Here is a 21,769-nt window from a genome sequence, read left to right on the forward strand (position 1 = left end):
TTCTCCCTCTCTCTCTCTCTCAGGCATGGTATAAATTTACTACGCATAATCGGCACGACGGTAGCCGTAAGCTCATTGAGATTTTTATGAGCACTTGGTTACGATGACGTCCGTATATATTATTCGTGGATACTTTGTGCAACGCCGTCGCGCTCCTTCGCTCTGTCCACTCCTTGAAATAAACAGTTGATAAATGTTCTCTGCGATACAGTATCGGATTGGTCGTCGTTATCGCGTCGACTTGTTCCATTCGTCGCGTCAACCTTCGGTCGATAGCAGTCGCGGCAACGTATCGATAGAGATAGATCAAAATGACAGGAATTCTCGCAGCGGTGCTTCTTATTTAGAACTACGAATTGGATAATTGTATAATTAACTGTACGAATGGGGTGAATTTAGAATTATATAATTATAATTTTTATGGCAATCTCTCTTGGTAATAAGATACCATTTGCGATTAGCTTATTGCGATTCTCCGGGTTTCTTTGCACGATGATTCGAAATGAACTTATGAATAATCGGTCCGCCAAGTCATCGAGCGAGAGACATTGCGAATTACATGACTCTGCAGCAGGCGATGCTGGCTATCGCATGCGGATTTCAACCTCGGCGGCCATTATTACCGCAAAGGAAAGCTCCGATCAGTACCAACGTGATCTATTCTGTAGGGATTACATCATCGCTGATGATTTCCTACAATATTCGCAGTGTTGAAATTCGCGATTGATCTGTGTCGAATGTTCCTACGCCTAAACACGATCGTAAAATTATTATTATTTATTTGCGTAAAAATAACCGAATCATACACGGCAGCGGTTTGTTCTCACGAAATAATCTAAGTAAAACGTTGGTCAAAATCAATCATTGATTGTCCGAGTTTTTATTTCACAAATTTTCTTTCTTCTTCAATCACTGAAAGAAAAAACACGATGAATATCGTTATAAAGTTCGCACTGTATTCGAGGTGTTTCGAAGTAATTGTTTATTTATAAATTTCTTCATCGTTTGCAACATACAGCCAGAAATAACATTCGAGGAAACTTGTCATCGACATTTAAAATTTTTATACAACAAAACAGTCACGCACAAGCACGTTGTGCTGCGGGGTAAACTCCTGTAATTGTTTCTGCTCGCTTGAATTTGATCAAGGAATTTTTTCTTGGTAACTGTGGTACCTCACTACTCACATTGTTCTTTAGTTCCAGTAATTGTAGTGTGTATGTTACCGGCTCTACGTATAATGAATGTTTCCCAGATCTCGTGCTTACGGGAAAACCATAATAATTGGTTACACGTTGCGATTTTACTTAAAACAGATGCATTTCACGAGCATCTGTATACTGGTGCTCGCGCGCAGAAACGCGTGGGCTTGCAATTTCCGGTGTAGTTGACCTTACTTTGCTATTATATATTAATTAACGTCGATTAAAGCAATCTAAGAAGCCACCTATTCTAATCGGCTACATCTCTATTCATTTTTATCGTTTCATTCTTCATAAATCGCGTGTTACCATAGCATTATGCTGCGGTATTTTTATCGGCGCTAAAGGATATATTTATTTCCTCTCCCTTTTTTTTGATAATATCGCATTTCAAATGTATTAATGCACTTAGATGATAGTCATGTGGAAGCACAGGAAGATAATTAATGAAAGCGATAAAATTAAAAAAAAAAACGTACCTCAGATCTATCCGTTAATTTCGCAAAATCTGATTTTCACGTCGCTGCAAAGGGTTAGCTGCCCATTCGTTCTACGTGTAATTTGTGCTTCGTTCTTATGCGTGCCACGAATGTTTAATGAGGCAGATTTTGATGCGATGTATTTCTTGTACGCCATACACAAGACCTCTTCAATATAGCAGCACACATAGAGGATATTTTTACCTCACCTGCCATGACCATCTGCAATGACGCCAGGGAGAAGAACGTATCCTTGCCTCTGCGAGGTCGTGACTCCCGCGTCCTTCGCAGTGGCTTTAGCCGTATCAGAATTTATCATAATTTTTGCAGATGCAGTTTATCCATTATCCATTTCAGGCTCTCGGGTATCCCTTATCTCAACTATCGTATACACGAATCATCACCGGTAATAGATCTCACGGAATTCTCGGTTGTTGCATCCGTGTAATTTTCCTGACACAAAGGCAATGTATCTTTAAATACCGCGCTTTACTTTGTTGTCCATTTTACCCGGCATAGAGTTTCGCGCCAATATTTTACTCGTCCTTTAACATGTTCACGTCAGCAGGTACTGTACACTTTATGCATCAATAAAAAATTTACAATTTGTAATAATAAACCTGTTTTCTATCAAAATTATTTTTTGCGTGAATTTTAGGACACCCTGTAGAACTCTTAAATAGTTTTTTAATTCGGGTGGCGCTATCTGATACAAGTGCAGCCAGTCACAGAACGGTTGCAACACTTTTTTCTCTTTTAAGCTTTGAAACACATCCCACGTCCAATAAGAGAATTCGTTTTTTAGTCATTCTTAGGAGATATATTTTCCTATTAGATATGAGATACGTTGCGAAAGTCATAAAAACAGTATTGTAATCGTTTTGTAATTGACCGTACTGACTTATCGGTGGGTCAAGCCAACGTGAACATGTTAAGTTTCACCACTTATAAGATAGTAACAGTGCTATCTGCGAAGTTTATGTAAATATTATACATTTATCTGACAGGTAATAGACTCGACCCGTAATTCAGTTTATTCTTATATACGGGTGCTGGGGGGAGTTATATCTTCTAACTAATACTTTCTATAAAAGTTCTATAGAACCTTCGATTGTGTATATTTAAGTCCCAAGCAGCGCGATCGCGCTGTTGAGATTTTATGTCGAGAAAATCCAGCACATTTCGAGCATTGTGGACAACTGACGGTGCGTTACCGATTGTCGAAGTCACAAGCTTAGATTTACTGACGCAAGTACATCACACAGCTCCTTTTAATGTAAATAGTATATTTTACAATATGTAGAATAATACTATAATAATGCAATAATACATTCCAAAATAAACATTTTTAGTTCATTGTTATCTTCTCAATAATTTTTATCGAACAAAACTTGAAATATTTATAAATTTACAGTATGCATATGTAATAATACAGATGTATTTTATAAAATAACGAATTACAAATTAACAATATTTTTGTGTTATGAACAAACAATTTAAATGGAGAGTAACACTTACGGAAGAATACGTCCGATCACTTTGCAAACAGCAATAAATGTGACGGAGCGATGAGAAAAAGACGAGAATCACCTTACCTAACACATACAAGAAGCGCTATCGCGCCGCTTGGTATTTCTCGACATAAAATAAAACAAGCGCTATCGCGCTGCTTGGGTCTTTTCGTACTCATTTAGTAAAAGCGCAGTTGCGCTGTTTGGGATTCTTCGACAGTGTTTTTTCAATACCCCCCGGGACTCAAACGGTTAATGACGGCCGAAAAATTCCAATAGATGGAAATACCATGATAAATTCCGTTCTTTATATTGTATCGGACTTTATCCAATGAAATAAACTGGCATACTTGCATACAAGATCGTAATTAGGACTATAGAGCGTCTCGGGCTGCCTGTGAATTAAAATATCGACAAAGAAGTTTCCTATTCACTTTATTGTTTTTAATAGAAAAAAGAGTTTTTTTACCACAATATGGACTTAAATAAAAAAATCTGGAATTTTACAAACCCTACATGTGTTTAAGTATTTTGTTTATATAATTCATTGTTGTTTCGATCCTAAAAATTATCAAACAATGCTGATCTTGTATTTTACTTTCATCATGCTAACCGCAACAATAGAAATGATACAAATTGTCACGCGAACTATTGTTTATTTTATAGCCATGTTGATTATTTTTCTCAAGGGAAACTTTGATAATTGTTATACCTTTGAGAGAACAAACACATTCGCCACGCTATTGAGGCACCGACAGTACATAAGACTGTTTCTTTATTGATGCTTAAACAGCATTTCTACACGACACAGTTCGATCGAATGCTCGCGGGTATATTTCACGACTCTCAAATCGATTATAAGTTTCGCTCAAGATGGGCTACAAAAGTTACTTTGTATTGTTTGATCATGAATAATTTACGTAAGGTAATACAAGGTTATATCAGATTACTGTTAATATTATCGTAAAAATATACTTCGCTTACGTAAATTTCAGAGGATGAGTTTATTCATATGTTATATATAGAAAAAAATTAGTCGTATATTAAGAACAAATATTCTTATATATAAACAAGAATGTTGTAATCTTCTTAGCAGATTTTTAGTCTTGATTTGATTGAATTTGTACTGATGCAAGTATTACTTGCACTGAATTCAAGATTAAAAATCTCCTAAGAATGTTATATTATTCTTGCTTATATATGAAAATATCTATCATTGATTTAAGACTATTTTTGTGTATGTGTGTATATATGAGTATCGGAAATTTAGAAAAAATTACCCAACTGAAGTAGAGCATTTGAGAGGATAGCAAGTCTAAATATACTTCAACTAGAAGATACTATTAATTAATAAGATCTTTTTCTATCTTTGCGTTTTCTTAAAATATTTTATATTGCCGTGATATGCAGTTTTAATATTTCTTTAATTTCGACCTTCTTTTATCTTTTCTTTCCCGTTTAGATGATAAAAAATTTCTATTGTATGTTTCAGAAAACAAAGTCATAAGAACATTTGGATAACAATACGAAGGAAATTATCTCATGGATTGCAACTCTTCGTACATATAATAACAATATAAACCGCGACATCGTCCGGGCGAGATTAATTATTCATCGTCTGACTCGGTTTCGGTTGACGTCGGCGAGAGAGATCCGATTACTATCATTTCTCTCCGCCGTGTAGAGGCAGACACGAGGTCGACACTTTTCGTCCCTCGGATAGATATAGAGATTCAATAAGGACCGAATGAACGTCATGGATAACGAGGATACGAACGGATCTGAGCCAGCGGAGTCGAACACATCTTCGGTGGGTACGCGGACGCCACCTGGTTGTGCGCGATGTCGCAATCATAATGTAAACATCGGTCTCAAAGGCCACAAGAGGTACTGCAAGTATCGGTACTGTATGTGCCGCAAATGTACGGAAACCTTGGCTCGACAGAGAAAGATGGCGAAGAAGACACGTCAACAAAGAGCGCGCAAGCAGGACGAGCATAGGAAGCTCACAGGAAGATTGCCCGATGAGGTTAGTCCTTTCTTGTTCCTCAAGGCGAAAGTACACGGTCTTCACGGGGATCTTGTGATCGTCGTGATCGTGAAAAATCGCCTGGTACTCGTATAAAGTACCGTAAAGACAGAAATACTCATTCACGCTTTATTATCACGCTTTATTACAATTTCAACTCTTTCGAGACCAACGGACCAACGTGTATTTATAATTCTCATGTTTCAGTCTTTTATCTCATGAGAAAACTTTTAAATTCTGTCAGTTGAATGTTAGTATTTAACGATCGCACGCGAATTTAATATTATCAAATCTATATTCTTCACGTCTCAAGTCGGTAATCTCTACGAACATTATCAATGTTTGCGCTTGCAGCATTAAACTGATTACCAAACAATTTCATTATGCTGAGATAGCGCAAATATTTAGAGACGGTCTTAGGCAAGAGAGTATAGCATCGGCTGGCGGATCTATAAATGCCGTGAACTATCACGCAGTCAGGTCTTAAACTAAACATTTGTTGATTTCTTAACTTCTGTTGAATCCAACTTAGTTTATGAGATACGTACGAATACATTTCTCTCATGGAATCGCGCCGTTTCATAACTTCGAACAATTTCGGACGATTTAGATCTTTTTCTCATTTTGTTCGTTTTGTATCGAAACTGAATAATTAACTGTACAGTTATATATGCACAGAAATTTAATTTTATTATAGAGAGATTTTACACGCGTCGCGATAGTTTACAGTCTTAACGTTTATTTTCTTTTTTTAATGTCACGATCGTAATTGATCTTCTCTTAGCAGGTGGATCCATCGCCTTCCGATGTAGAGGATACACCCGAACCTGTGGAGAAGAAACGAAAGAGTGAGTAATATTAATATATTTTTCCATTTGGTGCTTGAATGTGAGAAATACAAATGATTTTGTGTTTCTTTTACTCTTTGTTGATACAAAAAATAGCTATTTTTAATATTATAGCTAACGATTTATAATATTTACAATTTTCAATGAACTAACAATTATTCTTTGCAATTATTTTATAAAAAAACAATACGGATTAAAAGTGAAACCGTAGGCAGCCGCAAAGAATATCGAATTTGAACATATGAATATTTAGTATTCGCGACACTTTCTAACGGTCTTAAATCGAAATGCACGATTATCCAATATTCATGTAGAGTCATGGTCAACTGTTACTTGCGATTGCACATTTTGCAGCAATCAAATCCGTTGCATCACATTGCGTAATCATGGATTTACAGGCTTTCTACGAATAATGTCACACGTCATGATGCTGATGCACAAGATGTCATTTGTCTGACATTTGAACATCTCATGTAGATCATAGTAACATCTGTAACGTGTTATTTAGTCGACTGTAGTATCGGTAACCTTTGCGTCGTGATTTGACGAGTGGCATTTATCGTATGATTACGCGAGCGAACGGAAAGCTGTAATCAAACGTTTCAGAATTGTACGATATTGCAACAAGATTGCGCGCGGCACCCGTCGTCGAAAGTACTTGAAAGTATAAAATCTAACGCAAATATTTAAACTCGTACTCGAGAATACGACTTATGCTGGGTCATTATTATTTGCAATTATTAGGCCCGAATTATCGTCCAATTGTAATTCAATTCTGAATCGGCACTGAACCTATCGTAAAAAAACCCCTATATGAGTAATTACGTGGCGTCGGCCATGTACGACAATCACATACGCTTTTTATATTTAGAGGGAACTACGAGTATTGGGAACGTCACCGCGTTTCTCAACGAGCATTGCCGAGGTACCTACATTATTTTGTTAGATCGATACGACGTTTAAGAGACGTCGAGACACTGGCTGCAATTGCATCGCGCTTTCGTTTACATGAGTGAAAAGTAAATATTCCGTCCCGATCCGAAACTGTCGGTATAACGGAAATCGATCAACGGTAATCGGATTTAATGAGCCAATTTCCTGCTTAAGAGAGGCACCCGTTGTAGCTTGAGAGATTTTTCTTTCTTCGTCGAGGCGCATTTCAAATTGCTCTTCATAGCGATTATTTTTTCGGTATATATGCGATTACTTTCGCTCATTTATTACAATCTTACGATCTCATGGTCATTTGTATTTGTGAAATGAACGATACCACGGGGATTCTTAGCTGTTTGTAGCCGATTAATTTGTTACAAGCGACCGACACGATCGTTACACTAATTTCTTTGAAGGCTCCGACTGAACTTCTTGATTTCTTTTTTGCACGCTATATTCTGCACGGGTATCCTTAGATCCAAGGCTTCCACCTGATCGTAAAAAGTAGTCTTTCGTTAAGTTTATACATATACGTTTGCATGTACACGCGCACATATACACACGTCGCGGAAATGTGCCTGCTTAATATGCATACCGATCATCCATTTACTACCGCACACCTGCTCGTTGATGAATACATATAAATACATATATATATATACACACACACGACGAAAACCGAGATTGCCTACCTGTTGCACACTATGATTCCTCCGTTCTAACCCTTTCCTCCCTTTCTTCCTCGGTCTCTTCGATCTTTCATATGCTAATTTTTTTCCTAAAACAAAGCCCTTTGCTCCCAGAGCAACACTTTCAGCGACTTTGTTGTTTTTTTATCATATTCTTTTTAAATTCGTCCGATATTTACGGACGCATGTGTGCGTGAGCAGTTGCATAAGTAGTATATAATCATTTCTACATTATTAGAAATAGACATCATCCCATACTTTTGTGCATATGATCTGCGCATATAGGATAAAACGGGGTAATGGCAGCCATTTAAACGGAAACTCATAAAATTCGGAAAACTGTTAAAGAAAGGTCGGATCTGCTTAATGCAATGAATACCTATAGATGTTTACTATAATATAGACTGCAAAACTTACAAAATTCAAAATTCAATTCGTATCGAACACAGTCGAGAAGTATAGAAGCGACCAACATTACTCACTGGTATTACTCCGTTCTCCCCTATGTGCAAACGAGTATTTACCACACCTATCAATATACGAAGGAATCCGAAACAAGTCGTAAAATGACTAACACATTTAAAGAGGTTTCAACAAATCGCTATAAAATTATTATTATTACAGCGGGATCCGCAGATATTTACGGACATTCAAGTATCAATACGTGTCTGTATACCCAGAACGTTACGTTAAAGTTCATATTTTACGACGTGATGTTAAAAAGATCGCGTATTAAATAGTTGGGAATATCTGTACTTGAAACTTTTATGAGTCGTTAACGTTTCTATTCTTTTATGGCTTTATGTAAGAGAGTTCATAAATACTTTTTCTTAACATTAACTAACCTGATTTCGATAAATATACAATCGTCACAAGATTGTCTTAAGTATTTCTTTGATATTAAATGTTACTTTTGTTAATAAAATAATCAACAATTTGGTAATCGATATATTTTACTGCATTTTCTGGATAATGTACGTCAGAAATATTCGATGAAAAAAAAATGTCTTTCAAATTCAATTCTTTATAAGCATACGTGACGAAATTATTAATTTATGAATATAGTTTAGTCGAAAGATACGCTACGTGAAAATCGATCGGAAGATAATTAAACATAAATTCCGAGCACATGGACTTGAGCATCCTGGATTTGCATTGAATTATTGTGCTTGAAAGAAAAAAAGAAAAACAACACTGTGAATAAAATGAGTTCTGCTTACATAATGATGAGTTGCCAGTCGATCTCAGTATATTCCTGTTTCTCGGCGATTTTATAACGGCATGACAATGCTAGAGATGGCGACATTGCTAGAGCGAAACACAGGGAGTCATCGTACATCCCGAAAACGAGTTTGACAAATGTTGGAATAAATTTTAATAGCACGACTGCTAATACGTTGTCTCTGCCGCTAATGGCTCGCCAAGTATTTTTAAGCATACGAACATCCAGCACAACGCGAACGTCGCGATGTTTCGTTAATATCGCGATAGAAATATTTTTAAAGATTCTCATGCAGTACATTCAAATTTCGAGTATTCGATGCAAATTGAATGAAATGTTCAATTCATGTAAATTCCGAAACGCAATGAAGAAATGTATTCGTTACAATATTTTTTGCGAAATACAATTCAAAATAATATATCGTCAGTGATAATTATAATTTGAAAGTTCAATATTCACTTAATTACAAGAACCCAATTACAAGAACTCTTTCGTATTAAATATGTGTTTGAAACTATTAACATAAAATACGTATGATGGTTACGAAAAATATACAGCAAACACGATGCTGATACTAAATACTCGTTACTGTTTGCTCCTAATCGATATCACGATTTATTTCTCCCTTTAGTGTAAATTTATTTCAACAGGATCCAGGTGTGCGAATAATCATTTTGTTCTTTCTATATTCCACTGGAACAGGAATTTAGCGATTATCTCGCTATTGCACAGTGCGCGATAAATGTAGCTATGCTCTAACGGTATGACCGTGTTCTTGCCGGGTAGGTGCTCTTAATATATAACGTCTGTGCGGTTACTTTCGCGGTTATCTTTTCTTAGCAAGAAACAGTTATATGTTTCCACGCTACGTAACTCCAAGCAGTCTTTACACCATGATGAAACTAAAAATTCCAACATATTCAGAAAGTCGCCATAACAAGATTCGTGAAGCGAGTATTACTTTAATCATTCCAATTATTTTCTCATAACAGTTGTATTTTAATCGATATATATGCCATGCGAGCCGTATATTATTCTATACTGCTTCAACCCGATTTGATTTTTACTGTATGATCATATTTTGCGCGAAGAACTTGAACGACAAGCATATTAATATGGATATCGTTATCTATTTATCTATACGGGAATGATAACCGGAAGAGCATCGAAACTTTTCCCTCAAATCATCGTGTTGCCGAGCACTAGCGCGGTAGCGTGATATAACTATTCGCTAGCCGAACGTCCGCGTAAATACCCAACGCACGGGCGACGTCGGGTTAACTAGTCGACGTAATCCGACATTGTAAATCGCGCTCGTGCACTGTTTATTAAACATCAAGGATTGTTACGAGACCTTGGTTTGAGAAATGGCGAATCTTTTTACTCGTGCGTAACACTTCGCGATATGTTGGGCTACCGCCGGTTGCGGACGCAAACGCACGATTCCCGTGACGGTTCCCGTAAAAGTACGGGACAAGAACGTCAAAGTTCGCGAACTCCTGTGGTAGAGTCGGCTATGTACATCGCTCTCCGGTACCGCTCTCTGTGGTTGCAGTAAACAACGCGCGCGAGTACACGAAATAATTAGAATATAACACGAAATAATTAAAATAAATTATAATGGCTAGATAATAGGGTCTTCTCTGTCGCGGAGACAGAGGAACAAAGACCGGCATTATGCTACGACATTACGACGAAGACCGGCACTATGCTATGACGAAGGAGGTTATTACTTACCCTTACGCGTATACGTTAATAAATCGTTTATATCGTTATATCGTATATATACTATCGCCATGCAAAATGCCTTTCGACAAGGAGGAAGAAGAGAAAAGACGATCTTATTTGCGGTGGAACAGTTCTCGCACTGTCTCCGAGTTCGCTAAACCGCGCGATCGATTTTTAACGTACATTTCCTCGTCTCGGAGATTTCTTTTCGCACACTGGAAAATTAACGCGTGTCAGCCGAACGAAGTTCTCGCTCACGAATAAATAAGGCGGCGTGTGTCGTGAAAACGTTACGAGGTTGAATCATGTAATATATCGTGGAATGAGATTACGCGCGAGAAAAATTTTTTGCAGAGAGAGAGAAAGAGAGAGAGAGAGCGCAATTGCGCCTCGACCTCGTGCTTCGATAATAATCTATCCGGAGAATCCACGCGTCACGTCGCGTTTGTCATCACCGCCTCTAATTCGAGCGCAAACCTAGAGCGACGACGTATAAGCGAACGAGCGTACTTATAACGTCGTTCACAGTGATCCCAACGAAATTCAAGCCACTCTTTCACTTGACAACCCGACCGAATGTTAACCCTGGTTTTACGAGCGTCCCCATTGGCTGGCGGACCATGCGAACCCGACTAATATAATACGAACTTATAACCAAAGCCGAAACCTAGGAGCTCACTCTTGCTTTTACGATCCAGCTCATTTTTAAAAGTTATCGTTATTTTGCTCGCTTTTGGATGAAATAGTTTGTTCCCGGACGTAAATGTGGGCCGAAGGAAGCGAAAGTCTGTGCGCGCGCGGGGTTAACCACTAAACTTGGAATTGACAACGCGCGACCGTCCCTCTTTCTAGAGAAACGGTACCGTACACCTGCGTCTACAATTTCCCACCGACATAATGCTAGAATGGGATTGTAATGTTTTTTCTCTTTTTTTCTTTACGAGAAATGCGGGCGAGAGAGGGGAGTGCTACCTGAACGGTATCTTCAACTCTTTGTCACTGTGATACGTAACTCTTTCCGATTATCGCGGACGGATTCTATCGAAACTTTCTCAAATGAAGTGAAATCTCACGAACGGGGTTGAAGATAAAAATTAATCGTCGCGCTCGTGATCATCGCGTACTCTACGCGAACCCCGAAAGGTCCACCATCGGGAGGACCGGTCGTAAACGCGCGCTAATTGATTTACGGGGCATGCATGCGCGGGTTAAACCATCCGGTCGAAACTAAACACGGTCGCGTCCTCATGCAATCGATGATAATGGAAAAGTGGGCGCAGTCGTTAGTAGGGAAAGTTTCATACTTACACGTACTTACCGCAGAGAGGTTGTTGCCACAACCCTAGGGGTGATTACGTCGGATATATAGCGTTGTAAAGTTTGGTTTTACGAGCTTATGTTTCGAGGCATCGAGCACGGGCTTTTAATAACGCATCGCTCGTCATTGCTACGTTGGCGCGTGCGGACTCCGTGGGATCCCACGAAAACGCGGGATTTCTAAACTTCGCGACGACGAACGTCGTAACGTCCGGCAGCTTCAATCGCGATCCACGGGATTATATGCCCGCAACCGACAGTTTCCTTAATCGTGCGCAATTGCTTGCGTGCCGTCGATATTTCTCACACTACTTTCGCGAGAGATAGGTAGGTTAACACGTTGTCGCTGGAGGGTTATCGCGTGACTACTTTGGCACAGGGATGCTATTTATCAGTGTGGCGTTCGGCAAAATGTGAACGGCGATGTCGTTCGGGTCGTAAGTAAGGAGAACATAACGGTTGTTGAAAAATACATTCGCGGTGTACACGTATATATTTAAACAGATCGTGCCAATCTTCTCATGGGTCGTTGTACGGGATAAAATCCGCGGGACCGCGCATTTATCATCAGTACGTCTACAGACGCAAAAGTTAGCGGTTCACGTGCAATTTGCATTCGGTGTGATTAATGTGCGTGAGCGATAATTTTTTGACAAGGATACGATAGGCGTCGTGCATGCAAAGACGACGGCGGAGTAGGGTCGGGGAATTGAGAGAGCTCCCCGTCCACATGAATTTCATGTTCGGCTCGGCCCGTTTTACTCTTTCAATAAAACGAAAGTATGCTTCGCCGGCGGCAGTTGCAGGCGTTTGATCAGTTGTAAAGATTAATCTCCATCGCGCGCCATCTTGCGGCAGGCCAAGAAATGTTAATTCGTCGAATAACACGCACGACACATGCAGATAACAACCATGATAAGCCGGCCGGATTTACTGCTTTTCTCTTTTTCCTTTACCACTTTCTTCCTCTCCCCGACAGTTGCACGTCTCCGCAATTGATCGATTACGGAGTCTCTCGTCTCACAGAGCTACGTGTATTTCAGTACGCTATATATCGCTTTTAGTCGATAATCGTTCCTCTTTCAGAATTCTGCGAATACAATCGCGCTTTCAGATCAAATACGTAACTTCCTACTGATATTTAATTTTCGACCTGTGTTTCAATACTTTGTATCTTCGTTTCTGGCCACTCGAATGTGAAAAGGATGCTTTTAAAAGAGAGTCCAAATCTCGAATTTTTACCTGTTTATATGCGCATGTACAGACCTATTATCAGTCTCGGGAAGTTATCGAACTAAAACAATTTGCGGTTACATCAAGAAAACGAGAAGAAGAGAGAAAAAGAGAGCTCTTTCATATGTGCTTTCATATCGATCATCGTGAGACTTTTACAAACGTGTGAGACTTTCTTTCGGCGTTACCGAAACTCCCAATCGTAAATCTCGCAACGATCCCGGCGTCGGTCTCCTTTCTTGTTTGGTCAGCGCGTGCATGGTGATACTTGTGTCTCAATAGGCCCGCCACTTACAAAATTCGGAAATCATTTTGAAACCTCTTTGCGGGTCCTTTGACCGCATGGAAAAAAATGAACTGGCTCGTTACACGAAACGTTCTTGATATAAGGCTGCTGTTTTAAGGGTCGCGTGCCGTCGTGGGATGATATTTACGACTTTCTTGGGTTACAGCATCAAAGTTACAATACCAGAAGTATTCTAGGGATAGGTCGGCCCGTTCGAGATTTTCGAACTAACACGCTACGATTAAACATTACGGCGAATTGTGCTAACTTTCTCCTTCAACGCTCTCACTTTCTCCCAAATCGATTATTAATACTGAAAAAGTATATTCTCGCGGAATTGCAATTAAGAGGGACTTTATAGCTATTGTATGTGAAGTCCGAAAGTATTGCACGCCGACCGGTAGTGGTCTACGAATAACTGTTATAGCGAGTCTTGTATCGGCGAACGAATTTATGGGGATCAATTTATCGGTCATGGTACGTAGCAGGTTACCTCTTGTCGCTGGTAGGTAGCGACCGCTTCGAAATCTTCGCGAGCGTAAACAAAATCCATCAAATATGGGTTAAAATTAATAATTTATTATATATAAAATGTAGTCACTATCGTCGAGGAATTAATCGACGATAGACGGGGTAAACTTCTGCGGAGGGAGGCCGAATAATATTTTCAGATAGTTTTAAAATAAAAGTTTTGAGATATTTTTTAATCTTTATTTTCGGTACCATCACTTCCATTATTTGTCATTCTGTTCCTCATATCTCAGATGTGCTATTGTTTCGCATTTCCTAATATACGTTTAAAAAGAGCATTTTTCTTGTAATAACTCAAAATATTAATTTATATAGCCACTTATTGTTCTATATGTCGTTGTTATTTTCACATTTTAATTTTTTTACGGTGAAATCACTTACCGAATCGATCAAGATATTCGTAGCTGTTACTACGCGCAAAGCGCGCACAAGGTACTTGGTTTATGGCTTTATCGTACAAACACTATTAACAGGCAATAAGTTTGCGATTAGTTCGAGGTGGATAATGGTTGCCCCCACGCTAGAGTGAACGCCAAGGTGTGCACCGTCGAGGATAAGGAGAATATAATTCGCGATTAACAACGGTACGGTGTGAGCAGATTATATTACGCTGTATCGGTTTTCGCACGATGTTTCTGCGCGATTAATCCACCGCGTTTCTTGTAATAATGTAACGCTAATGTGTAAAAGCGGCCGATACGCGAGTCGTTTCTGATTTCTATTTTTATCTAAATACTAAGTCGATATTTGGTGAATATCTCGCGTATATATGAAATGTATTGTATAACTAGCAAATTTCTCGTATAATAGCTGTTAATTATTTTATGAAATAATTATCCAGTTTTCTAATTTATATCATCTAAATTTTTTAATTTACAAAATAATTAATTATAGAGAACTCCTCGTCGTTTGTCTTGATTTATGTTTAATGCGCTATTGAAAAAAACTTGTTATTACTATTTCAATCATTACCGATTTAAGTTAATGAACATAACGTAACGTTCTATAGAAAGGTAATTGCCCGCGAAATCTCGACGCTGACCATCGAGGCACGTTCCTGTCATGACGCTTTGCTATTTTAGGCACATTTCCCAATTTCATTAAGACGACAGTGTTGAAAATGACATGGGCCAACAACATATATTTTCTAAACATAGCTATTTAACTCTACTCACACAGAATTAACCCAGAAAGAATGAAATAATAACGAAATATTCCAATATTTATTATTTTGGATAGCACTATTTATTGTTACAATTTATTTGCAAATTAAACTTTAGAGGCAAGGTCAGTATCGTTTTATCGTACTACGTATAGTTGCGTTCTCACGGTTATTTAAACTTGACTTGAAAAACAACACATGATTGTTTGATTCTTTCTCCTTGTCTAACTGTTTCTCGCACTCTCGGCTGCTTTGCAAATTTTAATTTCAGTACAGTGAAATGTTCAGCTTCCAAGTTTCTGGTTATCCCAGGAATTCAGTTTATAACCGCTGACTCTACTGAGTTTTATTACATCCTCCTCCCCGTTCTCTCTTTCTCCATCTCTCTCTTCTCCGTATCTTCTTTTTCTTTCTCTTCATTCTGACTCTCCGTATCTTTCTCTCGTTCTTCTTCCTTGCTTACTGACTCTCTCTCTCTTCGGTCAGTTACCACTACTCCTCCTTCAACGTTTCCCGGGCTTTAACCTTTCTGTTGTATACGCTCTCATGTTGTGATAAAGATATTTGGAGGATTCACGTTGTGTGTACATTCCGTTTCTAATATCGTTTGTAAAAATTCTGTTGACAAATATAAAAACATTATAATCTCGGACGATCATTTATTATGGAAAAACATTTCTGCTTATGATTCATTGCGAAGATTTTACAAACAATGTCGAAAAATTTCAAGCTTTCTTAAAAATTTGAGAGTACAGTCAAACGCCGCGTCCAATTCTTACAGACTCGATCGAATCATCGCAGAAGAATAAGAATGTCGCAATGTAAGTAAAAGCCCCTTCCCTTATCCGTGACGGATGTACGAAATACGGTTTGACAGACCGATCTCGTGTGGATTACGATCGCTTCTTTTTCTTCCCCGACCACCACCGACTCTTCGTTGACTTTACGACGCGAGCGTCAAAAGCCTGTTAGACGAATCCTTCGCGTTAGCGACTCGAGTGGCGTTCCCCGCGTCGGTTTGACTCATCTTTCCTTCTCTCGCGATGAAACCACCCTTTGTCCCGCTCCTAGTTATCGCCGTCGTCGTGCCACTGATGCGAAAGTTACGACTCGCTGGCGACGATATATACAATGCGCACCGGCAAAATTCGATCTTTCGTCTTCGTCCGGGTACCACGCCGACATGACGACGCCGTGAACGCTTTTGTCTTCTTCCCGCTTTGCTTCGTTCGTTGTCGAGCGATACTTGTCCGAAAGTGCAAGAAAATCGCGAAAGGAAATCTGCACTGTTTCACACAAACGTTTCGATATCGCCCAATGCGCGTGCTCGATTATATTTTTCTGCGAATAGATTTATCACGAACAGGGTTATCTCGCTTAACTACCTAGGAATGGCACTTTTACCTTTCCGTATCTTATTATAGTACGCCATGCTTGATGGATCGTCAGGTATGACGGAGCAGACGACGGTAAAACCGACCTGTTCGAATTGTTTGTCGTTCCGCTGTGTCGGCGGTGTTTCCTATCGCGGCACGTTGTTTTCGCGGCGTTGCGTGCTCACCTCGCGACAAATCGATCGATTTAATCAAACGTACTTGGAAATCATCAATGCTTAAACGTTTGAACTCATGGACTAATATAATGAGAATTACTGCGCGAAGCGCAGTACGACTTATATTTAAGCCTAAAATATTAAACCTTATTCTAAGCTTTACTCCTAACCATACATCTTAGAAGAGTGGAGTCCTTAAAAAAAGGAAGACTTTTTAATTTGGCATATACTTTTTTAAATGTGAAACAAAATAGTATCTCGGTGGGGTGAAAAATAGAGGAGAGAGGGCGGTTCATATAAATTATCTATGCCTAGAAGATACACGTTAATATTCTAGGGTTAAAGTATATATAAGACTGACAGATAGATAATATATTCTTAGAAAAGTAAGAATTTTGATTAGCACGGTCAGGTTCAAATTGACAAAAAAGCAGTTGACGTCACAAACATATATTTAGTTGCTGCTCTTTTATGGGTGTTATCGAACATATAGATTGCTGCAAATTGCTTCAATGATGTAATCGCGCATAATGATCGACAGTTTATGATGCAGTCCGAGTTTGACGTAATTGAGGCGCGACTTATAAGAATGAAGTAAAATGTTTAAAATGTATGATTGATATTTGAGGAATAGAGAGATTTTAAATATACAGATTGATAAGGAAACATTATCGAATGCAATGTCGTATAGACATGTGCTTGCGTAGGCGCATCGAATCTAGCGTGTAAGCCCCATAAAGCAATCACAGCTTATCGTTTACTGTAGATGCTGTCATTTTCCGTGGAATAGCGATCGAGCGTAGCGATCGAATAGCCGTATGATTAAACATTGACGTATAATGCCAGGCATTTAGGGTCAATCGATTAGATTTCATCGAATATACCGCGATCGTCTGATTTCATTGAATATATCGCGCATCATTAACAGCAAACGGATCATTGCATATTTAAAAATGCGCTCATTGCTATTGTTGCTGCCGCTACTATGTAAACGTGGAATATTAGCGCGTGAATATTCATTGAAGATAACCGGATTATTCATTTAAATACGTTCGTAGACGAGTCGTGCTTATTCGAGGACTTACGTAATGAAACAGAGAATATAATAATAGATAAATAATATAATAATAGATTGGGTTCTCGAGCTGGCGATTAAAATGTAATGTCGCAGACACATACAAGAATAATCGGAAAGACCTGAATACAAATTATACGAGGTAGATTGATCTTTTATCATAATGTTATTTTTATTCATGTCTCATGCGGGGAAGGAAGGGGCTTTGTCGTCGAGCATCAATTATTATTCACTTCAATCGTATAGTCTTTTTTATTATATAAAAATATACTATTACTGAAGCGCGAGAAGGTTACGTAAATTTCAGAACACGTCTCTCAAGTCGTCTCCGCTTTTCTTCGCGACGAGTATCGGTTTTTCAAACATTTTTTTCTCCGGTGAATTTCCAACGAATAAAATTTCACGTCGAAGATCGATGCAGTCACTTTGTCGCACGTATGTTAATCTCGCCTCTCGTATCCGGAATGTGCAATCCATATCGCATCGGTCACCGAGGGTGATTTATCCACGGATCACGAAGCAGGTTTGGCTACCTGATAGCAGGGCACTCCGATAGGGGTGCACGCGCGCGCGGGGTGGGTAGTAAAGTTGGTCACGGTCTAGCGAGTCGAGTCGGTTCTCTTTTACGAGGGACAGGGTTAAATGATCTGTCACTTTCTCCCCCTCGTATCTCTCTTTCTCTGTTCGCGCGCGGCAGCCTACCATCATTACAAAAATGTCGTAAAATATTATGGTGCCTAGTGACGACGAGCCGAAGACAGTGCACACTTGTGCACGCGAGGCACATGGACGGCGCGCGCATTCGCGTTTACGCATTCATTGCCGATGCACCCTTCTGTTCTCGCCGTGTCGTTCTTCTCCTCGGTCGATGCGAATCGCGAGGTACGCCCGAGGAACGGAAGAATTTACGGATGGAAACGGCGGCCGAGGGCGGCTTCATTTTCATTCTCGCGAAGCGTCGCGCGAGCCAACTTCGCGTGTCCGAAGAGTCCTAAAATCTTTACGGCTTTCTACTCTCCTACTCTACCGAGAGGACAACGATCTTCGCGGCATCTCGAGCAGTCTTCGGGTGTGTTTATGGTTCCTCCGTCCCCCTCATTTCGCTTCGTCTACAGTGCTCTTTCTCTTTCTCATTCTGCATTGTGCGTCACTTGCGCATCGATAGACGACAGTATGTAATAGTAGTAGTCGCAGCGTGTATGTAAGAACATGTGAATACAATGAACACGCGCATTCGCTTCAACTCAATATCCCGTAATACCATCTCTCTTATTAGATCCACTGTTGAAGGTTCGACGACATACCCATCAGTTCGACTTCTTATAACTCTCTTTTTATAAGACTTTTGTCGGCACTCTGTGTCGGAATTATCTTTTCGATTTCTCCTTCCATGATATATCCATGTTATTATTGCATAACAGAGACGATGTGGTTTATATTAATACATACATATTAAAACAGAAGCTTGATTATCAAACGGTGAATTAATTTAAACAAAAAATATCTAATCTTGTGGGGATAGGAGAGCGCTTATTTTAACGAGGGTTATTTTTACGGTCGCGAGTAATATGACGTTACAGATCACGAGCATGTGAGCGACGTTAACGAAAAAACGAATGCCGCTTTTCGGCCACGCCATTCGCTGCGCCACCCACGTCGCTAAGCGGCCGACAAGATTACGATTATGTTCCCCTTTTCCTCCCTTTTTTTCGCGAATCGCAAATACGCGCACGCTGCTTGCTGCACCCCGTGTTTGCGCCGCAGTCGCTGCCGAGCAAGGATTTTATGCGAACGCTTGACAGGATAGAATTTTACTGCTTCCGAAATGTCGTGTCTCGTAAAAGCCGCCGCGTTCACGACCGTTCCTTCATTCGGCTCTTTCCGCTGGAACTTATTGCGATTCCGCGTTGACTATTTTTATAGGCGACGGAGGAATTGTTGCAGAAAGAGACTCCGGTTATATTATTTTTATTGAAATAGATAGGGTGATGTGTGTATGCGCTCGCTCGCTCGCCCGCGGGGAAGGTGACGTCGGTAGATCAGGAACCTACAACTACCCCCGGATTTCACTGTCGACTTTACCACATGATGTTGAGGCTACGAGTAAAATCTAACTTGTACGCGAGTCCTGTCGGATATTGTTACAATCGATATCGCTCGTTGGCGAGCTGTGTCGTATGGCGCAAGGGTTCAAACAGGCGTCGATTCAGCTAGGCTCTCCCTTTCCCTCCTCGCGCACTGGAGTATTTTAATTATTTACCCTTTGATCTCTCGTATAGGAAACTGTGTTATTTCAGTTTTCTGTATTGATCCTATTCTGCTATGTGTTAGGCTGATAAGCGACGAGAAATCCGAATCTAGCTTAAAATTAAATCAATCCCGGGCAAACTGCGGAAATATTTTTTTTCACTTGTGTTTAGTTAAGAAATGACGGTTCACACTGATGAAATTAGGATCTAGAATTCTATCATTTTCTAGAAAAAATTACATAATTTTCAGCTTTATACATAACCTATTAGGTTGAAAATTGCACAAGTAACTCGAATTACAATATAATAAGATTATAATGGTACAAGATTTTAATTATAACAATTTTAATTACACATTAATAATTTTAATTACAACAATTTTGACTTTATGCGTTAGATTGCGAATCATATAATTTACAATCTAGGGAACAATATAGCGTATGAGTGACGTCACAAGAAATACAAGATAATTTGAATGATTAAATTTCGAATAATTTTCGGTGCTCCGTGGTGCGATCTTTTAAGCTGCCGTTAACGTTGGTGCGCACATATTTCTGAAAACACAAAATTTCAAAAAAGTATAATTTATATCTTTACTCATAATCGTAAAGAGTTTATAATTAATGAATCGTTTGGACACAAAAAAGAGACCACGTGTTCGATTACATCGATGTGGTCGTGTTTAGCATCGGGTGGCAGCACGCGCCCTTTGTCGACGGAACGGGCCCTCGTTCGTATCATGAACGGCGACGTTTGGTTTCGATTACGCGCGCGATATGACACAACAGTATCATTGCTACAAAGGCCTGTCTGCGAGCCAGCAATCCCTCTGTGCTACGTACGGTGCAGTGTCGTGTCCAATCCGACGCTGGACCGCGCGCCGCAGAGGGAGGCATATTTGGCTGTGCAACACGAGCTCTTCGTGCGTGACAAGCGCGAAATGCGCGCTGGATTCTCTCAACTGACGTGTCAGCGTGTTAAAAACGGTCACTACCTGCCGCACATCGTCGGACGAACACCTTCGTCCCCGGTATGCGATGTGTTACGATCAGAGTTACGCATAGTTATTACGAAACAGCGTTCGACAACCTCGCGAATCTCGCTCTTATGCGAAATACATGTAAAAAATCTGTATAATCAGAACTATACTGCAATTACATTTTCTGAACAAAGCATTTTGGAAAAATTGCGAGCACTGGAAAATGCAAATATCGATCGAGAATGATACGGGAGAATGAATTCGTGTAATCGTTTGTTTTAATAACCGAAAAGTTGGGTGATAAATTCAAAGAGCTAAATTGGAAGTTTGGAACCGTTTCCTTTTCTTTCTTCCTTTCTTTTTTCTTTCATTTTTTTTCCCTTTTTCCACTTTTTTCTTTTTTCTCACTTTTTTTTTTCACATTCTCTTGCAAGTCGTCGAACTTTTTGCCCGTGATACTTTCGTTATGCTTTCGCGGTACTTCCGCTCGTGTAACTTGGGAATAGTTCATAGTGAAATTGTTCGTGCGCGAGAATAGCGGAATTTACGACAGCCGCCCCCGGAAGTCTTACGATCCTTTTATACGACTCGGACGTACGATTTACATTCGGCAGCAACAAGAAGTAATAATGACTTCGGGGGAGGGGATTAAAGTTTGCCGGGGTGGCACCCGCCGTGGAATCGAACTTTCGGATTTTCCAGGTTAACGTTCATGACGATCCCGCGGTCTCGGAAACAGTTTAC

General features: G+C 39.6%; 1 protein-coding gene across 3 annotated transcripts in view; it reads left to right on the plus strand.

Moving 5' to 3' along the window:
* Positions 1–21,769, plus strand: part of LOC106744688 — a 36,601-nt gene that overhangs the window by 2,696 nt on the left and 12,136 nt on the right. For 2 of the 3 annotated variants that reach the window (XM_014619646.1, XM_014619647.1), the window contains exons 2-3: positions 4,685–5,221; positions 6,006–6,069. In XM_014619646.1, the coding sequence (XP_014475132.1) occupies positions 4,940–5,221; positions 6,006–6,069 (346 nt within the window). In that variant the 5' untranslated portion in view covers positions 4,685–4,939. The remainder of the gene's footprint in view (positions 1–4,684; positions 5,222–6,005; positions 6,070–21,769) is intronic. The other variant, XM_014619648.1, reaches the window with a different exon arrangement.

This window comes from Dinoponera quadriceps, unplaced genomic scaffold (genome assembly GCF_001313825.1).
Source record: "Dinoponera quadriceps isolate SergipeBrazil2010 unplaced genomic scaffold, ASM131382v1 scaffold1352, whole genome shotgun sequence".
NCBI lineage: Eukaryota > Metazoa > Arthropoda > Insecta > Hymenoptera > Formicidae > Dinoponera > Dinoponera quadriceps.